The 12,984-nt window shown below is 43.7% G+C and overlaps 1 protein-coding gene across 1 annotated transcript; it reads right to left on the bottom strand.

The window, feature by feature from the left end:
• Positions 1–88: 88 nt before the first annotated feature.
• Positions 89–11,893, bottom strand: LOC112889980. Its single transcript, XM_025956800.1, has 23 exons — positions 11,728–11,893; positions 11,482–11,551; positions 10,636–11,361; positions 8,542–8,723; positions 8,367–8,441; positions 8,148–8,282; positions 7,467–7,585; positions 6,974–7,270; positions 6,814–6,901; positions 6,562–6,667; positions 5,982–6,092; positions 4,931–5,094; positions 4,161–4,281; positions 3,738–3,962; positions 3,463–3,653; positions 3,113–3,280; positions 2,924–3,029; positions 2,402–2,539; positions 2,132–2,296; positions 1,857–2,060; positions 1,018–1,212; positions 877–948; positions 89–761 (listed from the first exon to the last, which is right to left on the bottom strand). Exons 2-23 carry the CDS (start codon positions 11,527–11,529, stop codon positions 609–611), a joined length of 3,789 nt encoding a protein of 1,262 aa, XP_025812585.1. The 5' UTR covers positions 11,530–11,551; positions 11,728–11,893; the 3' UTR covers positions 89–608.
• Positions 11,894–12,984: the final 1,091 nt, after the last annotated feature.

The following is a 12,984-nucleotide window of genomic DNA, read 5'->3' as shown; positions in this document are numbered from 1 at the left end:
AGGATGGGACACGCGGCCTGTCAGATAGGCCAGTGACACTGAACTTGCAGCGAAAGCAGCAAGCAAAGACAAGCTACCTCCATCATACTTGAAACTGTGAATACGACGGTTTATATTGAAACTTAAAGGCTTATGCACTTGTTTCAATATGCTATTGCTATACAATACAGGGACATTAGTAACCTTGAAACTTAAAGGCTTATGCACTTTAAAGAATTCCTAACAACCAGTTAACATGTTCAAAAACAGAGCAATCGCTTAACCTCAGCTAGGTGCTATCAATGAAGCTAACCTACAATGTTTACTTGAATTACGCTCTAAAGTGCAATCCAGTTTCCGAATGTAGACCAATAGACCCATCCACCATCCCACAGGCAATGGGAACTATGCCCGGTTAACCAGCAAAACTTTTTGATGGTGTAACATGACGAGAGTTAGCTTCATGTACACCACGGAGCCTCCGGTAGGCTTCAGTGGTCTATTTCTCTTTATAACGATCCCAGCATCCTCATTATGACCTTTTCTCTCCACGACACCTCCTTTGATTTTCCAGAAAAGTTGCATGGGCATTCCAATGCGCATGACTAGTATGTACAGAAAAAAACTGATCAATAGTAGAAGCTAGAACTCTTCTGGCGGGGTGCATCTTTGCAGAGAATAGAGCGAACTTCCATGATGGATCTGGGTGGCTCTAGGTCCTTCGGTGGGAGTGTATTGCCGAGCAGTTGTTGCAGCTGGGATGCAAAAGTATCATCCAATACCTGTCAGATTAACAGGTTTTATTAGACTATAGTCAAGATAAAGAGCATTGAAGCAAAATGCGAATACAAAGATTGGCAATACGTTATATGGGGGGCTGTGGGAACATGAGCTTACCGAGACCGCGATTCGTGCGCCTTTATACCAGGCTTTATTTTCTTTGCGATTCTCCAGGAAACTCAGCACGTCCTAAAACTTGATCAAATTAGTAACAGAAGTGATAAGAAAATGGACAGTCACTATTGATACTTCATATACCTGTCCCATCCTGTCCCAAAAACCTCGGCATATGGCTACAAAAACATGTACTTCAGAGACTTTGTGCACATGATTTATTGCTTCAATTAGTTGATCCTTCAATGCCTGCATCCTGCTGCGGATATCAGATTCAATCACCAACTCTTTTGAATCCTGGATAATCTTTTTGAGCTTTGTGGTATTTTGCATACGGGTCTGCACAAAAACATCAAATGGTAAGAATATTGTGAGTTTATAGCAAATGTAACTGCACAATCACACTGTAAAGTGCCAGTAAGACCTATCCATAAGAATATAACTAGATCAGTGACTTGGTTTGAGAAAAGCTTGAATCGCTACAAAATGATCATACATGAAATCGCACCTACATAGAACCTCAATACTATAACAAGATCAAGATCAAATGAGGGCTTGTTCGGTTTGAAGGGGATTGGGAGGGATTAAATCCCTAACAAGTCAAAATCCCTCTCAATCCCCTTGGGGAGGGGATTAACCGAACAACAGGAAGAATTCATAGTTCTGGTCTCATACTGGCAGATCTGCACTGGAGCTTGCAGCAAATAGAAATTTATTCAGCAGAAGATCATTTCGAGTATTATAATGATAAATTTACATTCAGCAACTAAATCTTGGTTTCGTGCAAGCAGACCCATGCCAGAACTTGCAGTTGCAGCATGGATAAAGATAATTCATGAAGCAAATTTCTTTTTCAAGTAGAGCTATGGATGAAACATGACTTGGTTTATGACATGATAAGTTTTGTGTCCAGATCATTAGATTCACAAGAATTCGTAACAAGCCGAGATCAGGAAAAAGTAACAAGACAGAAACACACTCACATTCTCCGAAAGCTTCTCAACAACTGCTTGCATGTAATTTCGGAATTTAGCTCTCAATGTCACAGTAACTTCACTAAGTTTTTCTCCAATGGCTGCAGAATTTCCTCCATTAGGTATACAAGAACTCCACGACTTCAGGTGACTCTCAATCCGAGGCCGCAAAACATCAAGTAGTCTTTTCAATGTATTCAAGAGAATGCCAAGCTAAAACCAGATAGGGGGTCAGATATTAATAATTGAAGTTCTGATAAACATGAATTACTACCAAAACTTACATCTTCCGGTACAGTATAGGGCACCGTTGAATTGCGCTTTGTGAGTTTCTGGACAACTTTGAGGCCAAATTTCTTTGGTGCAATACAATCCTTGAGTGGAGCTAAAACATCCGCATACTGTTTTTCCAGAGACTCAATCACCGCTTTCTCAACATCTGCAATGGCCTTTTGTTTCAAGGAATAAGAAAAATTCATGGTAAGTCAGATTTCATTCTGATACAAATACAGTAATTGAAGAATCTGTAAGAGAATCCAGAGTTTCTGACATACATTCTCAAGAACAAATATGTATTCTGGCCATCGGCAAATGATAACTTCATACTCTGTCAATGTATTCTTCAGTAAATCATACATCTCATCCACAAAAGGTGTTGTCATATGCTGAGTCCTAACTCCTGACCATTTGACCTGATAATTGGCAAAGGTAGTGTGCAATGAGATCCAGAAGAGTAAATAATGAAAATTTGGCCGCACTCTACACAATAATTGTTTTGGACACACTAAAATCTTTTGAAAATAAATTACGGATAAGTTTATATGCATTTTATCTGCCCTGTTCCTAATGGCACTACAAGTAATATTAAGCAAACATTTCCACGACTGTCTAATTTATAACTACGAAACACATTTCTGCATGTGCACGCATGGAAGCATGCCCAATGTGCTGCCATGGTAGGAAAAAAAAAGCACAACCAACATTATGGAATCTATGAAAGAAGATTGACCATTAGCCACCTTTCAATTTCATGATGTTAGGAATCTGTGCTCTGCAAATAAAAACTTAGCACCTACCTTATCCAGTCTGCAATTTTCCAGTAACATCCTGCGCTTGTCTTCAATCCATAATACAATGTATAAATGGAACAACTCTTTTGCATCAACACCTGCTTTTATAGGGCTGTGCAAAATTCAAACATATATAAGGCATGACGCAAATAAAATAATAAGACTTGATTTAGATTTACAAGTGAAGAAAGTTACCAGATATTCCAGCTAGCAAGATCCTTCTGAAAGTCAGCTGTAGCAATCACCAAATCAGCAACAGGTGATGCAGGGCCAGCAGGAGGGCATGCAACAAGAAAAGCACGTAGTCTATTTGACAGCTCCACACTATATATGGCGGCAGCTAAATTTGGGAGGTCAACAAAACTGTGGAAGCAAAAAACCGAAGAGAAACGAAAACATGTCAAAACAAAAGAGCAGGAAGAACAAGCAACAAGCTATAGCGGATATTTCCTATAGACTGTACATAATGTTCCGTGCTTAGAAGGTGTACAGCAGGCTATAACATTACAGCTGATTGGTACTGAACCTTGGATGAGGTCACTTACCTCGGAAGTATGTGCTGATTATGAATATCAATATCGGTAAAAATTTCATTGCGCAAATTGTTGCATAATGATTTCATCTTCTGGTAAGCCGTGGTAACCGTTACCAAATCCACCCTGATGCCTTCTGAATTTCCTGTTACATACTCATCAGTCTCAAGCATGTGTCGCCTCGATCGCTTCCTGGCAGCTGCCTGGACATGAATTAAAACATACAACATAAGTTCCAAGTAGAGAACATAATGTACCATTTATTTATTGAACAGTTGAATAATGACCTGGAAGTAACCACACAATCTTAGTTGAGCCTCCGGAGATAGAACGTCATGTAGAAGACTGTACAGCTTAATAGCTGGTTCCAGTGCAGCAGCAGCCAATCCAGTTGGAGGTCTAAAATCTTCCGCCAAACCCGATGGTATAGACTCATCTAGCGATTTGTAATTCTCAAAAACCATAGCTAGAGTTTGTTCAATTTGCTCCTCAACTTCCCCCAGTATTCGGTTCTGTGTGAAGAAATACCAGTCAATCAATAGTGAGATGTTTGTCACAGCAGCATTCAGATAGATAATAACAATACAAAAGTCAAAGAAGAAGAATTTAATTTATTTCAGCTAAGTAAATTAATTTGATCAAACAATCTAACATTGACTAAACCTAGGAAATGTGTTGCCATGCCCGAAAACACAGTGAGAGAAATATACCTCTTGGTGGCTCAATGTAGCAGTACCGTGGTTCTTCATCAGTATAGGTAACAAAAGCTCGTGAACTAGATTGAGCCAATCAGCAGTAGGGGTTGCAACATCCATGATATAAGAGAGATACCTATACAAGTATAGCAGCCAGCATTCTCTTAGAAGAACACACAAAAAAAAAGAAAGAAAAAAGGACAAGAAATGAGGAGGGGTTTACAGCAATTTAGGGCCTGTTTGGATGAGAGGGACTAAATTTAGTCCCTGTCACATCGGATGTTTGGACACCAATTAGAAGTATTAAATATAGGCTAATTACAAAACTAATTGCATAAATGGAGGCTCATTCATGAGGCGGATCCATTAAGCCTAATTAGTCCATGATTTGACCATGTTTGCTACAGTAAACATGTGCTAATGATGGATTAATTAGGCTTAATAGATTCATCTCATGAATTAGCCTCAATTTATGCAATTGGTTTTATAATTAGCCTTCATTTAATACTCCTAATTGATGTCCAAACATCCGATGTGACGGGACTAAACTTTAGTCCGGTGGATCCAAGCAGGCCCTTAATAAATTCTAAAATCTAAGCAACTAGCACATAACCCTTTTGAGCAATGCCCTCATTTTGCTATATCAAGTACAAGAGCACACATAACATAATAAAATAATTGACATGTGCTTTGCCTAAGGACATTAGATTCAAATAAAGTATTCCACAGCTCTCAAGGTAAAGTAGAAGATAGAAAAGACTGGAGCCCAGTAAATAGGGAAGCACCTCAACTTCGTGTAGGCGTCTGAAACACCATAATACAATGCAAATTCTGTCAACAACCACTTCCAAGAGCCATGCACGACTAGGTTCCGTTGTTGAATGTGCTGTGCTTTCATTGCAACCTCCAAAACGATATCATATGCCACAGTTTCTGCAACAGAACCATACTACAGAGCAAAGAATGGCTATTAATAAAGAGACAACCATTATTGTCCAGCAAGTGAAAACAGAGCAGTATTCCTTCAATCAGTACGGAGTATATAGTAACATTTAAATGCTATTGCCAAACTTGTAACACTTGTGAAATGATTATTAATTCAGGTCTTACATGATTTATATTTTGAAAAGGGCCACCTTGTCTTTTGTATTAAATCCAACAAAGTTTGCAGACTCTCTAGTTCCATTATTCTTTGCTAAGAGATATTTAAGAATAATATGATTTCACACTGAAGGTGCTCTTAGTATGTCAAAACTCAGAACTACAGATAGTGCCAAATTCAGTTCTGATTGTCTTAAGTCAAAATTGTTTAGCTTTGACCATCAATAGCTAAAAATACAAATAGTTCTCCAGCATAAGGTTCATGCTACTAGATTCATCATTAGAAATGATTTACTAATATATGTAACCTTTTATATTCAAAATAACATATTTTTACAGAAATTGGTGGCCAAAGTTGCACCTAGTAGACATTGTCGATGTCCTAAACTGCTTATATTTGTGATCGGAGGGAGTAAAATGTTTGGCAAGTAACAAGCCTTTTGAGAAAATCTAAGATAAATTTGATATAACCTTTCCAATAAAAAAACTATCATACACCATCAAGCCAGAGATGAGCTGATCCAGATACTGTTATTGTCAGGTTAATAAGAATCAAAACAGCAGCTTGCGAGCCTTCAACTACTGTGACATTTACATCTCTAGTAAATTAACCACCAATAAACGAATATAGTAATAGCATGTGAGCTGGTTACAGTCTACCATGAACTAAGGCCAACAAATTACATTAGATAAATATGTAACATATTCAGAGAGCTGAATTGGCAGCATCTGTACCTTCATGTTGTTCTCATCAGCAGCAGTGGTATAGTGGATATATAGTTGTATGCGACCCACAAGTTCATGCTCAGGTTCCCGATATATTGACCACCAGCGCAGCTTGTCAGCCTACACAAAGAAATTTTGATGTTTTTAGAGGAGAATTAGTTTTATTGAGGCACAAAAGTTATATGACGCATTGAGAACAACAGGGTATGAACACAAACAAGAGCCGATTTTTTATGACCCTACTGGGTAGGGTAGTAGTATCTGAACATGGCAACATGCGCATACTGACACCAATCACTGTCTCTCTCTCATTGACACTCGATGTACACACCAGACCTACAACTACACTAAGAAAAATCTACAAAAGCATCCAAGGCCCCAAAGGTGACGGGTACGTCACATTCCCATTGTAGATTCACATGCGAGAGGCAATGATTTTTATTTAGGGAACCAGCCCCTGTGTCGATCCAATCGAACTCAGGGGCTGATGGGTTTGTAACACTCCACTTAGCTATTGCTCATGTCAACAAGAGCCATTTTTGATAAACAACTTTGGCAACAAGTAGCAAAATGGTTCGTAAAGTCTTACAGGATCCTCAGCCATTGTAGCAACTTGAGCAACAACACGACCACAGGGTTTTCCCTTTGAATCAGACACATCGATGATCAAATCATCTCCAAGGCTATCAGGAAAGCTGAAATATCGACATAAATAGTCAGCTTGACTAATTTTGTTCCTACAAGAGTAGGTTTTGACAAATACATAACGAGCTGAAAGTAGCATGCAGAGTAAATGAATGAATGGTGACATAGCTATTTTAGGAACTTCTCTTGCACATACAAGACATGAGTTTCACCAGATCCTGGCTGCATAGGTACCACATCATCTTCAGGTGAACTTTTAAGCCTCAGTTGGCAGGAGTATGTCTCTGAGGAAAGAAAAAACATCATGAGGCTAATTCAAGAGGCTGAAGTCTATGGGAGAAGTAAAGAATATTAACCTTGTGGCGCTTCATAGGATGTACTGCTCCGCAGAGTAGTCACACCAACCTTTAACAGACCGGACACCTGCTTGATATACTGAGCACTTGCTTGCATGTATGCTAAGCTATGTTTTGAGAACGAACTGTTAGCAGGAAGCTGTGGTAAAACTCGAACTCTCCGTACAGACTCCCATCCTGATGAAAGCGTGGATTGTACATTGGATAAACGGTACCGGACAGAATCCAATTTCACCATTGGCAATGATGAAAAGTTGCAACCAGAAGGCATATCTACAGACATCCGAACTTTGCGAACTGCAATCAGAATGATATTAAGTTAGCATTAATGCCTCAGCATTTTATGTATTAGTCTAAACTGGTCACATGCAACAGTTTAACAAATTAACAACTGATAGGATGTGATAATTTCGTAGAGGTCTTCATGAATAATAAACAAAAAATAGCGGACAGATAGGGTATGCAAATGGAAAGAATATATTGATTTTTGTACCTTGAACCTTCATTTTGCCTATTGTTTTCTTGGGCTTTGATGCAGCTCCTTCACTAACTAGCTCTGATGCGCGCTTCGACATAAGCTCCTCTTCTGATTGTAACAAGACATTTTGCAAGCTAAATGAAACATACAAGAATGTCAGAGCTTACTCAAGTGTTACATTAGCAGTACAACAAAAGAAGACATGTAGAACAACTGGCATAAACTAGAATATTGCACTATGATAAGCTGACAATGGATAACTAATAAGTTGGTGAATGTGGCAGCCAAAATTAGCATTTTTAAAGTAATATAATATCTGGGGGACTAGCTGAAATTTGCTATTCCTGGTATAATCACACTATGTTAGTTTAAAAAGCATATGTAGATTAATGTAGACACTGGAAGAAGAACTTCAATCCATTCGGTATCTTCAATTCTTTATAATCTGCAATAGCAAGTGGAGGTTGCATGGTTCTGGGGGCGTATTTTGCTTCCAGAATAGAACTTAAAACTAATGCATTGTTCTCCGTAAAATTTTTTGGTACTTGCGGACAGCTGGCTCTAAAAATACAAAACACAGAGTAATGGCCATCCACAGAACTGGCAGTTGCAAGAGGCAGTAACAATATCTAATGATAATTATAGCCTGTTTGGTTTTAGTGAGCCATCTTAAATTATGTGCAAGAGTTAACTCACCTGAATGTATTTCTCAAGAGTGTGCATTCATTTTCCAGAAAAACTGGAGCTTCCATACAGCCTCTAGCCCATGCATGAAGGCACAGGCGGACACAAGCATCATAAGCAAGTACTGAATACCAGGGACCCTGCAGACTATAAAAAAGTTTAAGAAATGTGTTAAAAGTGATTCCACTCTATATTTATTTGAATAGTTGTTCTTTAATACAAAAAAAATACCTAGCATGAAATGTTGGGACTCGAAGAGGAATTGAACTAGATGGCTTGCTTGTGTGTCCTCCATTCAAGGTGCCCCTGCATAGCAGGAAAAATAACAGCTAGAAGGATGAGTAAACAGAACGAAACATTTCATTCCATTAAAAAAATGCATTTTAGGACATGTTGCACAGGCTACCTGTCATTTTTGTCAGCTAGGTTAGCTCCCCTATTAACTTCTTGGTGTTCTTCAATTTTGGCAGATAAGCCATCAGCGGAATTCGCATTAGCACAAGATCTGGTATCATTGTGAGTAACTGGACGATGATCCTGTTCATAATCGTGTATTGGAGGTGCACTGGGGACATCAGACGACCCATCCTGCGCATAAAACATATTATCAAACTTGAACAGCTTTAAGAAAGTCACATCAAGAAATTAGTGCGATCAACACATAGGATTCTGTAAGAACCATTTCATGCTGTAACTAGAAGTTTATTTTCAAAGATGATAGATAATGTCATTGGTGAATGACAAAGCAAGAAACATCAGACCCCAGACCCCAGCTGATTTAGGCTGCGTTTGGATGTAGATATTGAGCCGCCGGAATTGAATTGGGTACCGATATCAAAGCAGACTAGTATTGGAAATGGGTTACAATGCCAAATCTATTGTTTGGATGTAGATGAAATTGGTTGTTGGAATCCAATGAAATGGCTAATACCAATTCATGTTTGCATGCACATGTCGTGAAATTGAGAATTGACCTTCTCCTCCCCTCCACCCCAGCCATACCAAATCCGGCAGCGGATGTCAACCTGGCCCGTGGCTACCGGCGGAGCTCACCCAAGGTGAAGCTCAAGCTCGCCCGGGGTGGAGCACCCATATCACACCCTCGCCTCGCCGGAGAAGACCATGCCACACTCACCGGAGCTCACCCAATGCCACATTGTTGCCTCGCTGGAGAAGGTCGCGCCACCCTCACATCGCGCTCCCCGTCTTCTCCGCTGGAGCCACCGCGCTCGTCCTTCTCCGCCGGAGCCGCCGTGCATCTTTCTCCGCCTGACCCGCCGCGTGCATCTTTCTCCGCCTGAGCCGCCGCGCCCCTCCCTCTCCGCCAGAGCCGCGAGCCGCCGCGCCCCTCCGTCTCCGCCGAAGCTGCCGCGCCCCTCCCTCTCCACCGGAGCCGCAGCGCCCCGTCCTTCTCCGCCGGAGCCGCGCCTCGTCCTTCTCCTCCGAAGCCGCTGCCCCCAGTCGCATCGGATCCGTCCACCTCGGCCCGCGCTCGGCCCTCGGGTGGAGCCCCATGCCAGAGGGCGGCGGAGAGAGAGAGAGAGAGAGAGAGAGAGAGAGAGAGAGAGAGAGAGAGATGGGGACTGGGGAGGGCGATTCCGCCCAATACGGAGCAGCATGCCTCGACATTGCGGGAGGGGGTGAGGTTGTATAACAAATGCCGTTTGGTATTGGGTTAAGATTCCAGCCATCAATGCCAAGACCATCCAAACAGCTGAAATTTGGATGTACCAATGCCAATTCCGAATTCTAGGCTACAATATCTACATCCAAACGCAGCCTTAGCCTTTTTGTTTGGACTTTGGAAGACATCAGACCCCAGCAAGAATATGCCTAGAATCAAGAGATGCCCCCAAGACAGCCCAAATTTTGGTAGAAACTTTGGGTGCTATATAGTACACTATGCCTAGAACCAGAAAAATGGCAGTTTCAACCAGTTGAGAGTTAGTTGCCATGCTATTTAAACATTCCACGTTGATCATGGCAATAAAAAGAGCATTGTATTCCTTCTGGAGCATTCAGAAGCAAATTTTCTACATGGATTATCCAGAACATTGTCCTAGTAAATGCATAAGGGTGTTAGCCTTCAATAGCGTCACGGGGTGGCTTACACACGGAATGGGAATTATTGACGTTAAAAGAAATAGTGGTAGTGTCCAGAGAATCAGTTGATCAATAACTAGAATATTCGTTAAAGCATTTCAAAGTTAATTAAATCTGTAGTTTCTCAGAATCATGTAAATAACTATGTATTGAACAACTTGGCTTGAAAAATTATTTCTGGATAAATATGAAAAATCTACATTCTAATTATGTGATGTCTGTCAATTATCTTATTTAACAGGTATATTATTTGTTGAGATACTTAACATATTCCCAGTTCACACACTTTTAAATGCAACCCCAACTTGAGACAAAATGGAACTAACAGACTGTGTATCACATAGAGAAACATGGTGAATGAATGGAAATGCTTTGTAGATAAACAAAGAAAACTAACCAATTTATGTGTTGATTTCGCATCCTCTCGAGCAGGGACATGAGAAGAATAGCTGTCTGGCTGGTATGCTTTCGAATTTAGAGGCTTATTGCGGTTGTAATTCTCTGCAGCCACTGCACGAGTCTTCTGAACCACATTGTTCACCTCTCTTCGGGCTGGGCCAGTATGGGAGTACTCTGATGCATACCCACCTTTGGAGATCACACCGTTGCTCCGCCCTTCCACCTGGCTAGAAAATTCAGAGCTGGCTGCAGAGTCTGAGTATTCCTCGTCAACATACCCAACAACACGGGCCTGCGGCCGTTGCAACGGCTGCGCCTTAGCTCTTGGCAGTGCCGTGTCTCGTGAAGAGCTCAAATCCGAGTAACCATCATCAGTGGAGTAGTAGTGCTGTTGCCCAGGCATGGTGGCGTAGCGGTAGATGGGAATGCCAGTGCGTCGGGTCACGTCGTCGCGGCGGGGCGACGAGTCCACTGAGTACCTGCCGCTGCAGACCTCAATCTCCTCGTTGTCCGACGACTCGTCCATGTCGGATCCCGAGGCGGCGCTGCCATCGTCGCTGCGCAGCGAGGAGCGTGTCAGCGGCACTGCCGTGCCTCGCGTCATGTGCCCGCTCCGGAACTTCTCCGGCGACGGCATGCCTAGCCCGCCGCGGCCGGCCGCGCCGCGCACGGCGCGGAGCGCGTCCATGCGGTCGTGGCTGTGTAGCGCCGCCGCTCCCTGGCCCTGCCGCCGCATTGGCACAAGCCAACACCACCAGGCACAGAAAACACGCGTCAAAGACGGAAACCCAGGCCGCGGCAACTCAAATCAGCTAGGGTTCGGCGGCGCGGCGAGCTCACTCACCTCTCGAACCCACTTGAGCGCGTCGCGATCTAGCCCCTCCGTGAACATGACGAGCGCACGCGGATTCCGACTGAAACGGGCGAACAAATCAAGCAAAAATCAGAAAAATCCCGAGCCACCCGCACCAAATGCGAGTGATTCCCACACTGAGAAAATCACAAAAAAAAAACTCACCCGCAGATTTAAAAAAAAAACAGTGGGAATTCGAGGGAATGGGAGCTGAATCGTGCAGGGGGGAATGCTCACCTGGGAGCCGAATCGGCGCGCGGATTTGTCGCTGGTCGGGAGACGCGAGCGCCTGGATTTGAATTCCTTCAAACGAATGACGCGAGGAATTCTGCGAGCTGCGCGCTGGGCGATAGCGACGGGAGCGTGAAACGGAACCGAGTGGGCGAGGGGGGGAAGAGGAAGGGGGAGCCGAGGAGGAGGAAAGGGACAAAGCCTATGACCGTACTGGCAGAATTACTAAACCCACACTGCCTTCGAATAAACGGGAAGGGGACGGCTGATTTTGCAGGTCAGCCCTCGGTTGTCTCGGTAATATCATGGAACGAGAACGAGATCAACCCTTCCATAAATAAGGAAAGAAAGAAAAGACCGATCGTCCGATCCTACACTAGTAATAACTCGTTTTGATCAGGTGCTTTTAAAACTGATGCACACTATCGGAACAAAAAGGACACAATTGATTCTAGAACAAAGTTTCTATTTACCATGCAGCATCGTTAATTATCTTTCTTATTTCGGTGCAGTGAGCTCCTTAAGTTACTGCAAATAAATGCACCTTCTACCTATAATACAAGGACCTACGCGCAAAACACCGTCGTTACGGTGGGCCCGCTCGCTGTCGCTGGGCCCATCCTCTTTGGTCGTCCGTTTCCTTTCTTTCCGTTAATACCTCCCCCGTAAGCCACAACGGGAGGACGCAGCTGCGCTCCGCTCACCGACCCGGACGTCGTTGACGACGTCAGGGCGCGCGCGGCAACGTCGGGGGACGGGCCCCAATGTAACGGTCGAAACGTTAGTGGTGGCCGGACGTCGCGGCGCAGGTGCGCGGAGTGGGGGTGGACTGTGGAGTGTGGACCGGCCAATGGCGGTGGGAACGCGCTCCGCCCTCCCCTCCAGGCTCCAGCTGCGCCCGCCGCGCGACGCAGCGGCTGCCGTCGGATCCGCCGCGGCGACACGTGGCGGACATCGAGGATGGTACGGCGTGTGGGGCCTCTCGCATGGGGAGCTGCGTGGGAGAGGGTCACATGCCCGCGGGGCCGGCGTGTCGGGAGCCCTTTTTCAAACGGCGTGGTCGGCGGAGTCATGAGCCATCGCTCTGGAGACGATTCTGCCCCTGGTGTTTTGTGGGAACTGCACCGGCGGGAGCGCTTCTGCCACTGACAGAGCGGCGCTTCGAGCTTTCGGTGCTGGGAATACTCTGCTGGGATGGCGTGTGTGTGGGCCCGAGGTGATGGGTTGCGGGGAGCAAAGGCCAAAAGTGCTAATCGTCCACGG

This window comes from Panicum hallii, chromosome 1, assembly GCF_002211085.1.
Source record: "Panicum hallii strain FIL2 chromosome 1, PHallii_v3.1, whole genome shotgun sequence".
Taxonomy (NCBI): Eukaryota; Viridiplantae; Streptophyta; class Magnoliopsida; order Poales; family Poaceae; genus Panicum; species Panicum hallii.
This window is presented reverse-complemented; position numbering and strand designations above follow the sequence as displayed.

Bases quoted from the DNA above. Each gene is read 5' to 3' on its own strand.
- LOC112889980 (XM_025956800.1), bottom strand. From the start codon at position 11,529: ATGTTCACGGAGGGGCTAGATCGCGACGCGCTCAAGTGGGTTCGAGAG. The intron at 2,540-2,923 runs GTAGGTGCTAAG...GCCAATTATCAG, and splicing joins AAAATTGCAGACTGGATAAG to GTCAAATGGTCAGGAGTTAG. The intron at 2,297-2,401 runs GTATGTCAGAAA...TTGAAACAAAAG, and splicing joins ACATATTTGTTCTTGAGAAT to GCCATTGCAGATGTTGAGAA.